At 39.9% G+C, this 18,973-nt stretch overlaps 1 protein-coding gene across 1 annotated transcript; it reads right to left on the reverse strand.

The window, feature by feature from the left end:
- Positions 1 to 3,719: 3,719 nt before the first annotated feature.
- Positions 3,720 to 18,254, reverse strand: LOC131081646 (plasminogen-like). The gene is made up of 12 exons (XM_058020881.1): positions 18,206 to 18,254; positions 15,250 to 15,385; positions 14,504 to 14,610; positions 13,358 to 13,472; positions 12,154 to 12,317; positions 11,476 to 11,605; positions 11,235 to 11,353; positions 9,599 to 9,761; positions 8,613 to 8,743; positions 7,612 to 7,771; positions 6,066 to 6,297; positions 3,720 to 4,035 (listed from the first exon to the last, which is right to left on the reverse strand). The coding sequence occupies exons 1-11, from the start codon at positions 18,252 to 18,254 to the stop codon at positions 6,090 to 6,092; spliced, it is 1,482 nt and encodes a 493-aa protein (XP_057876864.1). The 3' UTR covers positions 3,720 to 4,035; positions 6,066 to 6,089.
- Positions 18,255 to 18,973: the final 719 nt, after the last annotated feature.

The raw sequence follows: 18,973 nt of genomic DNA on the forward strand, positions 1-18,973 counted from the left end.
GCTCCATGCTCAGTATTTTGCCTTTTGCATTTTCAACATGTACTTTAATAAGGACTATTCTCGTTGCTTCCACAAGTGGAAGGGCAGTGGCAGGGAGACTGTCACCAGGGTTTTATTTGCTTACAGTCAAGAAAGAATGATATTCATCCTTCTGTTACTTTGTTCTGCCTCTCAGAAGCCTCTAGACAAAGATTCTTTCCAATGTGCTGTCTCTGTTATTAAGCTTCCAAATAAAAACATTAGTGGAAGGCTTTATAAACAAAAGAGAGAATTACAAGAGTAGGAGGAACAAAAATGAACCACAGCTTTCTAGCTTTTTTATGTTGACAGCTTATGTTCCCAGGCAAGTATATAGCAAAAGAAGCATTTACACTGCATAAAATCCACAATAACCTCATGGATTTCCTAAATCAAAATGTTGTTAAATCAAACATTTGTGATGTGCCTAAGTAGTGACTCATGTTTATGCCTTCAGTTATTTACCAATGTTTATGAATCCAGTCCCCGTGGCAAAAAGCACATGAAACACTCCCAAGACCTCCAAAATCAATGGGAGGTCAACAATGGTTCAAATTGAAATGTTTACTAAGTTCTTCTACATGAACAGTTGCCTCTGATTATCCAGCCAGCTACTAGGGCTGATGATTGCTACCTCTTGGTGCTAACTTCTCTCATTTTGTTGTTTTGTGCTGCAACCCTTGAGTACTGTGCAGCCCACCTGCCTCTCTTTGCAGCACAGTGCAGCAACTCTGAGACTGCACGAACCCGGATGTCCTTTCTGCTGCCACTTCTGTGACTTCCCTGGCTTCAGGACATGAGTTTGGATTTGAACAACCACATTGCCATCAGGATGTGTCATGGATGGCATTGGATGCAAATATTCCAGATGTGAAGGGGCACCATTACTGCCTTCTGCCGTGAATCGTGGTCACTTTGCCATTATTACTCACAGTGCCTCTCACTCTGAGGTGCCATGTGAAGCTTGACTGGCTACTGACCAATTTGGGGTGGTCAAAGCTTCTGTGCAGAGTAGCTCTTTAAATGTACATAGGCAGTCTCCAAGCCATTTTCATTCAAACAGTCCATAGGATTTTTTTAGCATGTGGTTGATTTCTCATTATTGATTTTATAATAATTATGTGCCCTTGGACATTCACACTCAGCCCTGCCCTTTTGTTAAGGAATTAGCATGCCAAACAGCAGAGCTGAAGGTGATAATACCACACCCTGCAAAAGAAGTAATTAAGTTACAAGGACAGAGACTTGTTGAAAATTTCACTGGGGAAATGAAATAAAGCCTTCTGAAGAGAAAGCACATGGTAAAAGAGTCTTTTAAACATATTGTTTCATACTGTTGCATGAAAAGTTTAAGCTTGTGGGGGGGGTGGGGGACAACTGATCCCTCTCCCTGCTCCAACATGTGATAAAAGTACTGGGAGTGTGTGGGAAGTGGTGGGCTTCCTAACAGTGCCCAAGAAGGAGCTGATACCCTGTTGGCCTTCTCCCAAATTATTGTTATTTGTTCCAAAATGTAGAGATCGGGCCCCAGACAAAAAATCTCTTGGAACCACCCCCAGCTTACAAGTTCGAGTATCAAAAATAGTTGTGTAAATTATCTAATATTAGATAATGTTAAACTTCACACAAGGAAAGTGTTGCCTCCAAGAATACACTGGAAATCATGGATGATCTGCTTGACTCCTTGGGTACTGAAAGATTGCTGCATGCATTTGCCCCCCAGAGCCTGATTGTGCTGCAGTTTTTGGACTCAAGAGCTGCTGGAGGGAATGAACTTCATAAAGGGATATTAATTAGATTTATGAATAGCAGCTGCCCCTTACAGGAGTTTCAGCATGCTTTCTTCTTCTTTCCCTTCCTCTCTATCTACTAGATGGGAGCAGGAGAGGAAAGGTCCCAGTGTGGTGGTTCCAGTCTGTTGTACTGAGATATGGGGTGGCTGTCAGAGGCTGGATGAGCTGAGTGTCTCAAACCAGTGCTGGTTGAGGATGGGTCAGGTCTTGCTTCTGGTGAGACAGTGCCCCACCCTCAGCTTGGCTGAGCTGTCAATCAATCAATCAATTAATCACTCACTGGAGGCCATACTAACCCAGCTCCTGATTCTTTCCAGCTGTAGACAGGGAAGGATTAAAAGAAATATTTAAGTTGGAGAACCACTGAAGGGATTGGTTAAGTTGAAAAGGCTTATGGTCTGAAATCATGACCCTGAAAATGACATGCTGAGGAGGTTGGCATGAATGAGTTTTATTTTCTCTTTAACTCTCACCCCCGAGGCAATCCAGATCATTTCAGTAGTAGAATTGTACTGTATGTCATTTCCCATGATGTCCACTGACCTTTTCTCTCTCCCTGAGTACAGGTTCTGGGAATCTCCCTGAAACCTGCTTGGTGGGAGGGATAAGGGTGGTGATCTGGGACATGTGTATTTGTTTGTTGTAGGGTTACCTGGACATGTAAGATTGTGGAGACCAAAAGGCAAGGGGGCCTAAATTGAATTTGCCAAGCTTGTTTTGGAACTCGGCTTACAAGTCCAACAAGTATCACAAGTAGATGTGTGAATTATCTAATGTTAGAGAATGCTAAACCTCAAAGTAGGAAAGTGATGCCTCCAGGAGCACAGGGAATCACAGATGATCTGCTGGATTTCTTTAGGTGCTAAAAGACTGCTGCATGAACTCACCCCCTGGAGCCTGATTATCCTGTGATTTTAGGACTCATGAGATGGTGGGGGGGAAAAGAACTGCATAAAAAGATGTTAATTAGGTTTTACTGGTATAGCAATTGCCCATTATATGAGTTTCAATATGCTTTCCTTTCTCCTCTGTCTCTAGATGGGACCCTGATGAGACCGAAAGAGGAAAGGTCCCAGTGCCGTGGTCCCAGCTGATGTCTTGAGGCACAGGATCCTTGTCAGAGGCTGGGTAAGTTTAGTGTCCTCAGCCACTTTTTGGGATGCTTGAAATGCTTGCTTTTGTGCTGCTAGGTGAGGTGGTGCCCTGCCCTGCCCCCAGCCCCCCTCAGCCCTGGCAGAGCTGTCAATCAATCAATCAATCACTGACATGGGAGTGTGGTGCTAACCCAGCCCCTGACTGGCCAAGTGACTGGAAGTCTCTCCTTAGGAGAAAGATCCATGGAGGCTTAACAGATGGACCACAGGGCCAGCACATGGTCTGGACCCTGCCAGCTTCCTGGAGTTCCTGTCTCACCCACAATGGAATCCTAGGAGGTGGTAACTCTATGTGAGTTCTTCTAAATCTCTCCTGTCTTTCTGTCTTTCTCTGTCTCTCTTTTTTTATCCTAATTCTCTTTTCATGGAACTTTGTGAGTAATGTAAGATCTCATAGGTTTAAAAGTTTCTAGGTGAAATGGGCTAAGTAAATGCTAAGTACTAAATTAATGCTAAGTAATGCTATGATAAGTGAATATGGTGTCGTATTTAATCCTTTTGCCAAAGTCCCTTTATTTTCTATGTTTTTGCCAATAAGCTCTTGTGTGATTTTTCACCTCTTGAGAGTATCTGGTTGGGATTTCTCTTTGTGCCAACTAGTGTAAAGAACCTTCAATTTAATTCCTGGATTGAGTATTTGGGGTGTAACAAGGGTGAGGTAGGAGCCTTACAGCTGCTATCACATGCAACCATGTTGAATCACACAGGTACAACAGGGACACTCTGACAGACAGTAACAATTGCTCAGCTTGGCTACTGCTTTGCAATAGCTGCTTACACTCAGCCAGTAGTGGTATTTATTGAGGATTCCTATGAATTATTACATACTTTTAAAAACTAGTCATAAAACCATACTTGGAATATTGTTTCTGACACAGGGACTGCTTTCCAGAAAAATTAGCCTGCATCCAGATTCAGTGGGAAGCTACTGCATTCTTGATTCAAGAAACGAAACCAGGAATTTGGGCAAAACCAGGCCTTGATGGCTGTGTACAGTCCAGTCCCCAAGGGGTGACTCCATACTGGACAAATTTGTTCTCTTGGCACACCAGAGATCCTCCAACTTCAGCCTAGGGAGGAAAAGAAAATATGAAGTAACTTCTCTAGTAATGGGGACACTAGGCATGCAAACAGCAAAACACTGGCAGGAATAATATTGTAGCTCCAAAGGCTTTAAAATGTGACTGACACCAGGACTGCAGAGAGAGAAAGTGTTTTATTAGACTTGCTGGAATAAAATAATTGGGAGTGAAAAGCCCCTTGTCTCTAAGCATCCAGGCCATGCTCTTGGTCTGAAGATCCACCAGTCATGGGTGTGAGTACATCCCCAGATCACTGTGACATAAATTACACGTAAAAAATTGGAACTTTCCTAATTTTCCACATCTCCGATCTACTTGATCTGGACAAAAATAATTTAACTGTTTTAATGATTTGAATTCCTTAAAAGGCAAGCATAGCAGGATATGAATACCTGTGTCTGATGATTTTTGACTCTACCAATGAATACACTGCCCACAGTCTCTAAGTCAGTATATTACAGTATATATACAGTATATTCAGTATATTACAAGCTTTGCTTCAGGTGAGTGGGATATTCACAACATTGGGCTAATATGAGTAAGATATTCCCTTACACAATTTTCCTGCTTTTCTGGTTGACTGTGTGAGTTAAGGAAAAAATGCTGTGTATACCTCAGTTCTTAGGCTTCATGCAGAAACATTGAGCTTCTGAAACTATTTCTGAGCCTTGAAAGTCCAAATTATATGCATTTACCTGCTTATAGTCAAAGTTAGATTATTCTTACCCTACAGTTATCTATGCTTCCCAAAGTAAATGCACCACAAAATTAATGATTTTTAACACTTCCATTCATAAATTCAGGGTGATTATATATTGATATCAAGGAACTTCAGGCTAAACATTTTCTATAACATATTGCGAATATCTGGAAAGTCTTCAAGATTTTTGCTAAATTGGTATCAGTAAGCACTTTCATGAGAGAAGCATATTTCAGCAGCCCATTAGACTGACAAGGACTTTGCTACAGGTACTTCTTTTCTGCTGCATGTAAGAAGAGCACTCAACTCAATTTAGAAATGTGTCTTTTGTTCAACCCTGCCACCTTTGACCAATATGAGCTGTTAATTAAGGAAGTAACAAAACAGGACATAGCAAAACCTCATTTATCTAATTTTGCAAAACTAATCTGCCTTTGAACAATACAAGCTAAGGTCACCCTTCTGAAAGCATAAAGCACAACACAAGCAAAATTCTTATGATAATAAGAGTCACATATTTCAATAGCACACAGCTAGAGAAATGTCTTTTTTCCTCTTGTTCACCTAAATGAAAAAGGTGAATTCCTTCAGAATGCACTGTAAAAGGACATAGGCTACAGGAGATATACAAAGCACTTGCTGCAAAATGCAGCAGTACAGATCAGGGAGCTGCAGGAGGGATGTAATTGTTACATTGCAAGCCTAGTCAGTGTCCTGGTTTTGGCTTAGATAGAGTTAATTTTCTTCTTAGTAGCTGGTAGAGTGCCCTGTTTTAGGTTTAATATCAGAATAACAATTACAACACACTGATATTTTGGTTGTTACTAAGGAGTGCTTACTCTAACTCAAGGACTTTTCAGTTTCCCCTTCTCTGCCAGTGAGGAGGTGCACAAGAAGCTGGGCAGAAGCATGGCCAGGACAGCTGACCTGGCCTGGCCACAGGGATGTTCCATCCCATAGAACAACATGCTTAAGCATTACATGCACTGGATGGATCCACTAATTGCTGCTCGGGGACAGGCTGGGCATTGGTCAGCGATTGTATTGTGCATCACTTTTGTTCTTTGGGTTTTGTCTCTCTCTTGTGTTTTCATTACAATTATTACTATTATTATTGCTGCTATTATTATTATAGTTATTGTACATAATTTTGTTTCAATTTTTAAACCATTCTTATCTCATGAAACTTACTTTTTAAAAAATTATTCTCCCCACGAACGAAGGGATGGGGGAATGAGTGAGCAGCTGCATGGTACTTAGTTTCTGGCTGTGGTTAAACCATGAGACTCAAGAATAATTTTGATAGGTTGCTATTTACCATAGGCACTACAGGAGGTGATGGTTATAGCCAGCTGTTACCAGATGTGGTGGGTGTAGTCCAGCCAGTGTTTTGTTCCATCATTCCAGGGGAGGCATTTGGTGCAGGCTCTTGTGCATGATCATCACACCTCTTGAGATTGCAGTACTCCCATATCGTGTTGGGGTCAGTGGTGAAACACCAGGGGCTGCTGTCACCATCTGGGTTTCTACAATAGTTTTCCCTCAAATCCCTGCACAAATAAAGTCAACAGTCATGCTGCACAAGACTGAAAGTAAGCACAGGAATATCTTGACAAAAGAATGTACTATGTACATCTACTATGTACAAATAATAGATTTATTGGTTTTACTTTTGGTCAGATATCCTATTACCAGCAAGAACATCTGTTGGTTGATGCTAGTGAAGAGTTGTATTTCACATGTGCATCGGAATCCTGAATGTATTTATGAATAAGGAAACAATTCAACTACTGGCTTATATCTGGTTGTAATATTTCAATGTACTAGTACCTAAATAATTACCCCACATGGCAATTTAAAAAAAATTACAAGTAGGTGTATGTGAGCATACACAATTGTCAGAATGTGTGAATTAGTAATAAATATGCAAGAAAATTCATACTATTATGGGGAACTTAGGCTTTTCAAAAAATTTTTAAATGTTAAAAGGTTCCTTCTCATATTCAGAAGAATGGCAAACAAATGCTTATGCAATTGATCCCCTCTTACAGCCCAAAACCCCATTTCTATTGAACGGGATAGTCCTCTACTGACTTCAGTGAGAGGAATCCCATGTCTGTGCTGGGTGGGGCATGGGCAAGTAGAATTTCTCTTTTCAATAATTTGCAGAGTTGTAGTACTTCCCCCTCCTAAATCACAGAATGGTCTCAGAATAAAAAATAACTGAAGTGCTTTTTCTCTGAATATGACAGAACACATGAATTCCACATTTTCCTCACAATTGCTCCTGTAATCCTTTTGCTCTCCTGCCCTTACTAAAAACTGGCACATTAGTGATTTTGGTTAGCTTGTCACTGCTCCAGTCATTCCTGGTACAGTTTTGTTAATCTGAAGAAGATAACTCAAGGGGAAATTTCAGTGCACAGAATTCTGGGTGCCCAATTCCAATAGCAAAGAATACTCAGTTGGCATTTCTGAGCATGACATATCTGACTATGTGTTTTGTATCATAAATGCTGTGTTCTGCCCAGATTAAATCATTAGAAAGGCCACAACAGCAAGTTTCAAATTAATAAACTAAACACATATTTCAGTAGATGCCTTGTCTCTGGATGCAAGTCTCCTGGTGTTGGTAGCAGATCATATTTAAGAGTAAGGGACACAGCTGTATTTTACTCAGAATTTAGGTAACAAGAAAACACAATTCTTACAAACGAGACTAACAGAAAACATTTCTGTACATTAGAAAAGTTCTCTTTGATCGATATTTTCCCTAGCAGTGTTTTAAAGCATAGCTGTACAAAGGTAATACAACCAGCAGCAGTTATTGCCAGAGAAAGCGAGAAAAGGTGAGATAAACGTACGCGTCCGGGAATTTCTCCGGGGTTTTTATGTGCCTGTGTGGGAACATGGAGCTCCAGGCCTGGCACTTCTTCCCTGATACAGTGACTGAAGCTGTGCCACGATAGCTCTGCCCTTTGCCTCGGTAGCACTCCTCTGTTAGGGGAGCTTGTACAGGCACATCTGCAGCAAACAACAGAAACTGGTCCTTGGCATCGTGATTTTAATGTTCTTACTGAGAAGGCACAAGAAAGCCTCAAACACACAGGATGACAAAAATGAACGACTCGTTTATGCAGACAGTATCCAGTGAAGTCATCACACCTGCAGCAGAAGGGCTGAGAAAACTTTCACAGTTTTAACCTTTCACAGTTTTTTAACATTTTATGTCAGATGTTTTTCAGTGAAGGGTTCACCAGTTTCATCTTGGCATAAGTGAACATGTCAGAATTAAAGATAAGAAAGTTCTCATGCAAAATCCTCAAAGATTAGATACTGGTGATTTTGTCCATGATATTTCTCAAACAGACATTATATTAAACTTCAGTCTCTCTATTGTCCTTTTGATTGTGCTAAGACTTTCTTGTTAATTTTGTGCTTAAATGAATGAATGTTTCAATGTGATTTTTAATTACATTGGAAGCTCTTATCATCTCATTTGTGGCTAACTTCCAAAACTAGGAGTTAATTTTGTTTAGCAATTTTTCATCCCTTTAAACCTTTTTATTTTTCAATGAATTTGCTATAATTGGCCTACCTTTGGAAAGAAAGTAATATAAAAACATAAATATCTTTCATCTTGTAATTCTTCTATTGAGTTCAGCTTGTGATTTGTATCTTTCACTGTATTTTCCTAACCACTCAAAGTTTAATATTTGGCAGATTTTGCAACATGCCAGGCAGACAAACATTAAGAGTGACAAAGTGACTGAAAAAAAAAAAAATTAAGCACATTTATAATATGAAACAATGAATCTTTCACTGGTTTGAAGTCCTTATCTCAATTACAGCCCGCTATTCATACCAGCAATCCCTTCTTCTGTTCTGTCACAGGGAGGAATTGTGCAATATTCCCATCTAATGTTGCTGTTGGTGGTGTAGCACCAAGGCTTCTTCTCTCCATCAGGGTTTCTACAGTAGTTTTCTTCTAAGCCCCTTAAAACAAGAAACAGGAACACAGACTTTAAACCAGTCACAGAAATCCAGAAGAGTTGTGTCCATGACTATTAACAACTACTGCATGCAGAATTCAGCTCAGTGGTGTATTTATTCCTTTTGGAGATTGATTAACCCGTGCATCACTCCTTTGGGACTAATCAGTGGTCTTCAACTTCACATTCTGAATGCTGAAGATATAGGAAGAACTTTTCTAATGCCTACACTTTCTGCTCTTGTTGTTGAGGTCACGATGCAGCAGTGAGAGCTGACTTCAAAACGCAAGGCACTGATATCCCTGAGATTACAGTAAGAGCCAGGCAAGGCTGGAATGTGTTCACAGGAGAACTGATGCACGCTGCTTTCTGCCCTGTGAGAGCGGACAGGGTTCCAGCTCCCTAGGAAAACTTGCAGGATCAAACTACAGAGCTATAAACCAGGTCAGTCCCAGCTATTCCTGCACATCAGTAATGCTCTGCAGACCCAGCTCCTCTGACCTTGGAGCACAAGGTATGGGAGTATGCTGTCCTTGGAGTATCACTCTTCAGAAGAGTAATGCATTGAAGATGTGCCAAAACACAGCCAAAGGATTTTTAACATAAAATTAGTGAACTAACTATAGCTCTGCTGTGGGATGTGAAGGAGACAAGTGAGAAAAATACATGAAAATAAACAGAGAGGCAGACAAAATATGAAGAGCAAGACCTGAACAGAAGTAATGAGCGCTGACAAACAGTGAGAATTACAACTTAACAGCATAAATGAGGAAAACCTGTCCTCCTCTTGCCTCTGCATGTGGATTGATAGGGAACAACTGTTCTTTGGTCTTTGTTAAAATGATGAGGCTCAGCATACTTGCAGGGGTATCTGTCAGGAACCCAGCCATGCTTGTGAGGAAACTGCGTGTTCCAGTGTTGGCAGGCATTTCCTGACTCGGTGATGGCTATCCTTCCTCGATAGTCTTCTCCTCTCCCTGAAAGACACTGGGACTCCAGGCCAGAGACTGGTGGGGGTGTAGCTGTAACAGGAAAAGAGAAAAAAAAAAAAAGGGAAGGGGAGGAAAATACTGTTAAGTAATGCTTTCAAAAATATATGAATGCCTTTGTTTCTGTAATGTTGAAGATGTATTTTTTTTATTTCAGCAGAGGTTACACTGGTTAAAAGCCATGTAAAAATCAAGGAGGACATTTTTATGGGCCTCCAGACTCCCAGATGGATGTCCTGTTTCTGCCCTTTTACAGCAGCCAGTAAATAACTTGGCTGGGTTGAGCCAGACTCTGTGCCTACTGACCCCTGAGAGCAGAGCAGGAAAGGCAGAGTAGTCTTGCACAGTCTTGTAAACCCAAGTGAGATGGAGTTTTGTCGAGTATTGTATTATAATAATACAGTACTCAATACAATACACACAGGTAGTGTGGAAGGGCAGAAAGGACCAAGAAGAAATTGTGAGAGAAAGCAGAGCAGCCTTCAGAGTTGAACCTCTGGAGTCAGTGAACTGGGGAAGAGGGACAGAAGGAATAGTGAAAAAAAGAAAGAAAGTGAAATGGTCTGCCATGTGGGGAACAGCACAGAAAACAAGAGTAATGATCAGAGGTGTAGAACCTGCAGAGGGCAAATGGAAAATTAACTTACAGCACATCCTTACAATATACAGAATTCCTCAAGGACATGAGTGTGACCCTAAAAGGTTGGTATGTTCTTTAAACTTAAAGTTTTAAGTGCAGGATGGAAATGCTATGGTAATTGTCACAATTTATCATACAAAAGTCTATAAATAGTTATTCTGCCATCAGTAATTGAGCATGCTAAGAGAACCACATCTAGCAAACACACACCACTGCTTAGAGCACTGACAAGTGCAGATACATAAGAAAGCAATCTCTAGAGAGAAAAACCATACTTATAATTGTTTTTTCTTGAAGGGCAATCCACTTCTACAATAGGGAATGTTACCTCTTTATTCAGTGCCTTGGAAATAACCAGATTTAGTGTGCTCAACTTAATGGATTAAGCTAGCTCACTGATAGGCCAGATTTTTCTCCTGAGGCATGAACCTGTTTCTCAGGATTCATGCCTTGCTAGGAAAAAGGCAGCACTGGCTGTGCAGATCAGACCCAGGTAAAATATCACAGTATAGCCGCATGGTAATTTAGATGATTTCTGTGAGTTAGCAGATCAGCAGTAAACCACCACCTGATTTAACCTTAATGTCCTGCCTCCCAGGTAAGTTGAAAAGTAAAATGGTTAAAGACAAATTAGGTTTCCCATAACATCTTTGGCCATATTTCACTTTGTGACACCTTCATCCTCACTGACCATACATGATTTTACGTAATAGAAGTTTAATGAGTGATTCTGCTTATTAAAGTGCACTTTCCCTGATTCACAGAGATATCTGTAGGTTACTCAGAACTGTGGTTTCTTTTCTTTCCCCTCCTTGCATAATTTTAATGAGCTACCCTGTGGAGTGATCTCAGGAAATCAGACTCACCGCACCGAGGAATGTTGCAATATTCCCAGCGTTTATTCGGGTTGGTAGTGAAACACCAGGGCCGAAGTTCACCATCAGGATTGCGGCAATAATTCATCTTCAGATCCTTCTCTGGATAGCTGTACATTGAAAATGGAGAGAAACTTGGGAGGCAGCAACAGCCACGTGCAGCAATGAGGCTGTCTGCAGGCAGGCTCTCCCAGGCTCTGTGGGAATGAATTTGGTGCTGAGTGTCACTCACTGTTTCAGGATAAATCCATGCATATGAGGCTCTTGCGCATCCCAGTGCTGGCACTCCAGTCCAGACTCTGTTCTGGAAGCTTCTCCGCGGTAATCCTCGCCGTTACACTGCATGCACTCCCCCTGAGGTCCTAGGCAGAAGGAAAAGAAGCAAGGAACACCCCAGCCTATTCATGGAGGATTATGCTGAAAGGATGAGTAGGGTTTGCTCCAGCTAACAATGAAGGGAATTCAGAAAGCTGTGCATTACAGCCTGGCCAAATTAATAATACTTCAGGAGTATGTTTCACTTGCAGGGAGGAATTTGTCATGTATCTGTATGTACTGTTAGCAAGGGGAGTTCAGTGTGTCACACAGCACGTTACCCTTGTTACAATTAAATAAATTATTGCTGTAAGAGCAATAATAGTCCTTATCCAGATCTCTGCAGTTCTCTGCCAGTAGAGTAAAATGTAGCAAGACAGATAAAGCAAACAATATCAGCAAATTTAGTTCTTCCATATTTACAAAATAACTTTGATAACTCAAGCCAATTAGGAAAAAAACCTCTCTGTTGAGAACTTCTCAAGTTCATCTTGATTTAAATTCTAGTTTGAAAAAATCTGTAGAAATAAAGCACAAAAAAGTAGCAGGAATAATATAACCTACTTGAACATCCTTCTCTGAAAAGTAAATATACCTTCTCCAGTGTGCATGACCTGGTCCTCACACTCTGGGATGGCACAGTAATCAAATCTCATATCAGGATCTGTTGTGTAACACCAGGGTCCATTTTCATCTGCATCAGGGTTTCTGCAGTAATTTTCTTCCAACCCTGCATTGGGGTGTTTTTCAGGTGTATAACTGTAATAGTATTAAATTTCTATTTTAATGCCAGTACTTTAGTGGTGTGGAAAGGAAAAGTTCAACCTGCTCAGCTAGCAAGGAATTTTATTCATTCAGAGTAAAAATGAGAGAAACTGATTTCCCATTGTAATCCATAAATTAAAATTGAAAAATCATTCCTAACTACAATTATTAGTAGCTTTCTCCCTAGCCCCAGTTGCCACGAAGAAGCGAGCTTACAGCCTGTAAGGACAATGACAGTCTCAAAGGACAATTATTGTCTTTAATATGTGCATCCAATTGATCTAATGAGCTCACTGCAACCTTTGGCTCTGTCATGTGTTTGTCTTAATGGAGTTGCTTTAAAAGTTGTGTATTTCTAGAGTATTCATCAAAAACTACTAGGTCTTATAGAGATCTGAAGCAAGTGAAGCTGGGCTTCTTCTTACAGCAATCTTCCCAGAGAAGATGAAATTAATTTTAAATTATCTGAACAAGAATATCCGAGTGTATTTAATTAGAATAAAAGCAAAATAATTTTTAACAAAACCCTTCAGCATAGATGAGAGGACACAGGACCTCTGCTTCCCCACTTGCTTCAGTGAGCCCAATGGCAGCCGGCCCTGAGAAGACTCTACCTAGCCAGATCCATTTGGTCCTTAGATACTTTTCTCAACTTTTTTTTTTTTTTTTTTACTATCTGTATGGCAGGTAGGAGGAGCCTAGAGTTGGACAGATATCACTTTATACAGAGGAGAGTAATTCTGACCCCACTGTTACCAATAGCAAAAATCTTCATCGTGTTGAGAGGAGCATTTAATCTGCTTAAGACACCTCACATTTAGACACAACTTCTCTAGCTGACAATGCATCCTTTCTTTATCCAGATCATTGCAGTAGAGTCAAAAGTAACAAGACAGATAAAGATAAATTTGTTTTTAAAAGTCACCTGACAACAGGATTTGATAACTTGTACTATAAATCTGTGTATATATATGAAGATGAGGAAACTTGGAAAAGGTTCAGAACAGCAGAAAGAAATGTAAATAGGGACATACTTTGGTTTGTGGGGTATTTTTTCTGCCCACTTCTGACATGGAATACCCCTCTGAGTCTTGGCTTCTGTTCCTCTGTAGTCTGTCCCAATCCCTCTTTTACACTGCATAAGGTAAACTGAAATGGAATCAAATTTGTAAATTCAGTGGTGTTACAACATTCATTGGTGCTGAAAATCTGCAGACATAACTGAAGCTCATCTGCATGTGATGGACCATGTTTTACTCATGTTTTGAACCTCTTGTGCCTGAAGACATTCTATAATGTATTTTAAATTAGTTACAGCTACTAGAGATCTAAAGAGAAACATTTCTGAAGCATTGTTATAAAGCTATATAAGCAAGTAAAGAGAACAGCTATATCAAGTTTTTGATGTGCAAAATAATGCAGGCTTATACTATCATAATACAGAGATAAATAGGAATGTCTTTCAGCAGCAGCTGGGGATTCTTGGATAGGCATTGTTCATAAGCATATTTGCAGTGTGGGTGTCACCCAGCCACCCCTTTAAGGCAGAAAATAGTTATCAAAATGCATTTGTCACATAAGGGCCCCCAAACTTTTGATACATCTTAGTCTCGGACTCTCCCAGGTGTTGTTCTAGTGGGATTCCAAGACAGAGAATGCAAATCCTGTCAATGGTGCTTTTATTGGCAACAGCCACTGAAAAATTTCCAGTTGTTGAGGGCAGTGATCTTGATTTTCCCTTCCTTTTCCCTTTTCTTGTTTGCACAAGAAGAATCTTCCCAAACCTCAAAATATAAAATGGAAATGTTAGAGCAAGGACAGGAGACCAATCTGCTGGGAAAAAATGGGTTCCTCCTAAATAATTTTAGCCTGTCTAAATAATAAAGCCGGACACATCTGACACCTGGGGAGAGGAGATGAAGACTATATAACTGGGTCGGAGAGGAAGGCAACAAGTAACTTCCCAGTTCAAATGGCACATGGAGATCACCATGGATCTAGGCCTTGGTGTTTGATCCCTCTTGAACAGCATTTTTAGTAATGTGGCTTCTTCCTGTTTGGCCCCCAAATTCTCTATTAGTTTTCTGCCCTATAGAGGGATTTGCTCCAGCACTGCAGCAGAGAAAAAAAGGATGCCATTACTTGATGAGTAAATATGTTACATCTTATTGTACACATACTTATCTTCTCATAAAGAACTGTGTCTGTGCTGGCAAATGTCACTGTCATTTTAGCATTTTCAGCCAGTGTTAAACACTGTAGCTTTTTCCTGGTGAATAGGAAAGCCCTGTTGAAATTGAGAAGGAAGCAATATTGACATAGGAAGCAATATTTTATATTAATTTCAAATTATTAAACTTATAAGTATTTTTCTATAAATTATTAATTTGCTAGCACTGTCTTATATTCATTCTTATCTTTCAGATACTGCACTCAGTATTTTAGACAAGTAAGAGGTTAGGGTTATCTACTACTCTCAAGTGGCTCACTTATTCAGGATATATGACTTCATGAATAAATTATTGTGTGGGGAACTAGAAACTGCACTGGCAAAACATTATCAACATCATCCTAGCTGCTCAGGTTAGTTACTGTCCCTACAATGAACTAGAAATCTTGCACTCTTGAGAAACAAAGCAACACCCAGCTAGAGACACTCAAGCAGTTCTCCATGTAATGTTGGATAAGGATGGGAACTTGAATATTTACTATAAAGTGAGTAGTAGGTTGTAAATCCGCTCTTTCCTTGATCTTGTGGTAATTAATTTATGGCTGGAGATAAGTCACAAGCTAAAGGCACAGCATGGGAGACTGCTGTAGGCAGAGCTGCAGCAGAATGGGGATGTGGTTCTGAGTAAAGGTAAGAACATATCATTGATATGCAGACACCCACAATGGCACAGTTTTAATATTCAACAGAAATTACCTGCAGGTAAAATTTCTTTCTGCTTCACATTTGTCTGCGCATTCTTTTTCATCATTTGTCTCATAAAACTGTTTCTTTCGAGTAAGTATCCAAACACCATCTGTTCTTGAATAGTCATCCAGTATATCTCCTTTCACTAGAAGGGAAGGAATCAGACATTACAATTGAGAATTCTGCAGTTAAGATCATCTCTGGATTTCAGTCCCATTTTCCATGTAGCTTGGACAGGTGAAGACACAATTTATTTTGCATAATTCTGGGTAAAAGATGATAAACTCTGAGGTTATTTCTGTCTCCTGACAGAATCACAGCTGAATGACTGCAACATGTCGTGGGAAGAAAGAGGCAGAAGAAAGATGTAGAGGCAATTCTGATTATGCATGAGTTTGAAGCTAAAAGTAAAAAATGGGAAACAAGAGTGAGGGGGAATGGAGAGAGAGACTAAGTGGTGTCAACACCAACCAGAGAAAGATGAAGGGAAGTGATACCCATATCAAGGTTTTAGAGAAGCATGAATTAGGTGGATGGGAGATTTTGACCTGTCATGTGGATTGTGCAATCCCTGCAGCTTCATTAGTCACTGCCCAGCTGTTTGTCCCAACATGTCTTGCCCTAGAGCAAGACACTTCAATCACAAAGTAATTATACAGCCTTTTACAATGTCCACCATTGTTTTATTGCAATGGGTTGAGCAGATGTAGTAATGAAATTGTCAGGCTACATCTCTGTTGCAACAAATTAACCCAAGATTTTAAATTAGTAAATCAGTTAGTATTATTAGATCTGAAAGTGTCATATGCATAAGATTTGTATTATCTACCTGCTAATAATTCTAACACACCTCTAAAATACTGTAGCTCACAGTGGAGTTTATCACTTAATTAATATTTTTCTTTCTATGTCTAAAAAGATTCTATGTTTCTGTTTCTAATTTCTACAAGAGTTTATTTCTGTCTCCAGCATCAGGTTACAGTGTTGCACAAGTGAGTTTAATTGGTCATATGGTTTAATTATTTAATTTTTTTCAATATAGATTATTATTGACAGATGCAGGAAGTTCATAATTTTATACAGCATGCTCACAGGTAATGTGAATTTTTCATTTACACTTACATTTACTCATATTTGGGCTGAATTCACTGCAGCATCACTCCAGTGTTACTAACTCCCATGACATATGGGCCATTCATCACCTAACTCCATATGACACAGATTCACACAAAATAAAAGATATTTTGGCCACTAATGAAAATAAGATTGTCCATTGCCTGAGGGCATTTTCTGTGTCCCTTTGCAGAGTTGGCTCAATGCTATAAAACCTGCATGTCTTAAGAAACCCCTGACACTGAGTCTTCCCATATCTAGTCCTACTGTTACAGCAGGGCTATGCAGAGCACCAATAGCCTAGCCTGCTAATTTCTCCTGATGGAGTTAGCAGACAAGTGCTTCCTTTCCTGAATTTTTTCCTAACTTAACTGAGGCCACTGTTCCAAGGGACTAGAAAAAGAAAATACTCCTTTCCAAACTTTATTTACTCATCTTAAAATTATTTTTTCAAAGAGCTCTACTTTGGATACTATTCCTTTTCAGTGACTATAAGAAAAAAAATTATTACAGTTGGATTGAGAATGAATACATGGGAATTTGGATTACATGCATAAACTAAAAGTCAACACAGATTGGCAGAAACTTAGATAATAAAAAAGAAAAGGTGATGCTAGTTGCTTGAAAAACACTGCAAAGTGGAAACTTAAGAAAAGAATAGAAGAGATTTTAAATGCATCAGGGAGTATATTAGTCCAACTAAAATATATATAAACCCAGATATTGCACGGGGTAATTGAACAGAATATTCAAGATACTGGTCAATAGTCCAGATTTGACCAGTACTAACCCAGAAAACATAAAAAATTGCTTTAAGGCAGTTGTGGACCATCACTTTTGAGCAAGTCAGCTGGAGCTGATAACAATGAACAAATAAACCCCCCCACTTTCTCAGTTTTCTTTTATAACTTGCTGCAATCATATAATTATATGTCCCTGGTATTCTGACCTTCAGTCCCCGATATTCTGACCTGAACTATTAAACACTCATAAAAACCGTGCTGATATGTATTAATCAGTATTTTTAAAAAGTCATTTAAGTGCCATGCAATTATACAAAATTTCAAAGTACAAGAGAGTACAGTAGCTGATTGAAATCTGATTGAAATATATACTACATATGGAATATTGATTTACAGAATTTGTAGATAAGCTTGAAATCCATATATTACCATCAAGGGAACACCTATCATCTTTTGGAACTGTAAGAAAGAATTCTGAATATATTCCTGGAAAAGGTTATCTAGGTTACTGAGGAGTAAATTTCTACCTACTGCCCTCTGGAAAACAAGGTAGAACATTTTATTGTGTTTGACAACAGAAAATGTGAAATTGTTAGAATATAAAGAAGCCCGTTAATTTTTGATTTTGTTTTAAATATTCCATTTCAAAGCTTTAAAACTCCTGTCATAAAGGATGAAAATCAGTATCACTGTGCTTAACAATGCTTGGCAGTAAACACAGCTTTACCTTTAGCATTTGATCCAAAGCCTGCTGAAATTAGAGCTAACTTCTGACTGACTGCTGTGGGTTTTGCACAAGCCTTTGACAGGCTGCTTCCCAAGGGTGCCCTGTCTCTGGCTGTGGGAAAGGTTTGTCTGGGGCCATTAGTTGCCCATGCAGACACCAAGGCAGCTGGGCTTGTGGTGTTGCTAATGAGCACAACCCTGGGGCAACCACAGCTCTCTCTGTGCTCAACAGCAGCTCCTTCTGAGCAGCCAGGCCCCATCAAACCCATCATTGTCCAGGAAAGGAGTGACACATTGACTTAGGGACCTACCTTCACCACACAGAGCCTGCTAGTGTTTGGCCCCAGTCCCAACCAGGCAAGCAGAAGGCAACGGGCTCTTACCTGAGCTGAGCAAGAAAAGGAAGAGAAAGGCAGCTTTGCTAATCCCCATTTTGGCCCAGATGGCGTGTGCTGGGAATTGTGTTGGTGCACAAAGTTTTATTGACTCACACTGGAGTGAGGCAGCATCAAACAAACAAGGCAGGAGGATTAAGTTAATCATTCTCCTGTGCTGTGCCCCCCCTGCCATGGTGTGGCTATGAAAACAACTTTGAATTGGATGGATTACCAAATCAGGCTCAATAATTTCTACTGGATACTGGGAAATGTGAAGGCACTTTCTTCTTTTGTGGGACATGTTTTTTTTTTTTTTTTTTTTTTTTTCTCAGATTGCTTGACATCACTTTGTTAAGGTAAAGATGAGGATCATAGTGGTGGAAAGTATGGGAACAAGACACAATCCGCACACCTGATTCAATATAGTCCTGGGTATTCAGCTTTAGGTCCCAATTGTATTTCCAGTCAGAGACTCAGACTCCTTTAGATTGAAACTGCTGCTGATTTATGCTCCCGTGTAAGTCAGTCCCCCAAACCAGACCCTGAGAATGCTAACTCCTTATCAGAATTGTTTTTTTAACACCTTCCCATGCCCTTTCTGGAGTTAAAAAAATACTTCCCTCAGCCTTTTTCTGTTTCAGGTTTAGTTTTTGTTGTTCATGACTTGGGAGGCACACTCACTTTGGTTCAGTGTATGATGTGCCTTTGGCCTCCAGGCAAAGCTGCTGATATCTCAAGTCTGCCCAGACCTCAGGGTGTGTGCAGGGTGCCCCA

The sequence above is a fragment of the Melospiza georgiana genome, chromosome 3 (genome assembly GCF_028018845.1).
Source record: "Melospiza georgiana isolate bMelGeo1 chromosome 3, bMelGeo1.pri, whole genome shotgun sequence".
In the NCBI taxonomy this organism is placed as follows: domain Eukaryota; kingdom Metazoa; phylum Chordata; class Aves; order Passeriformes; family Passerellidae; genus Melospiza; species Melospiza georgiana.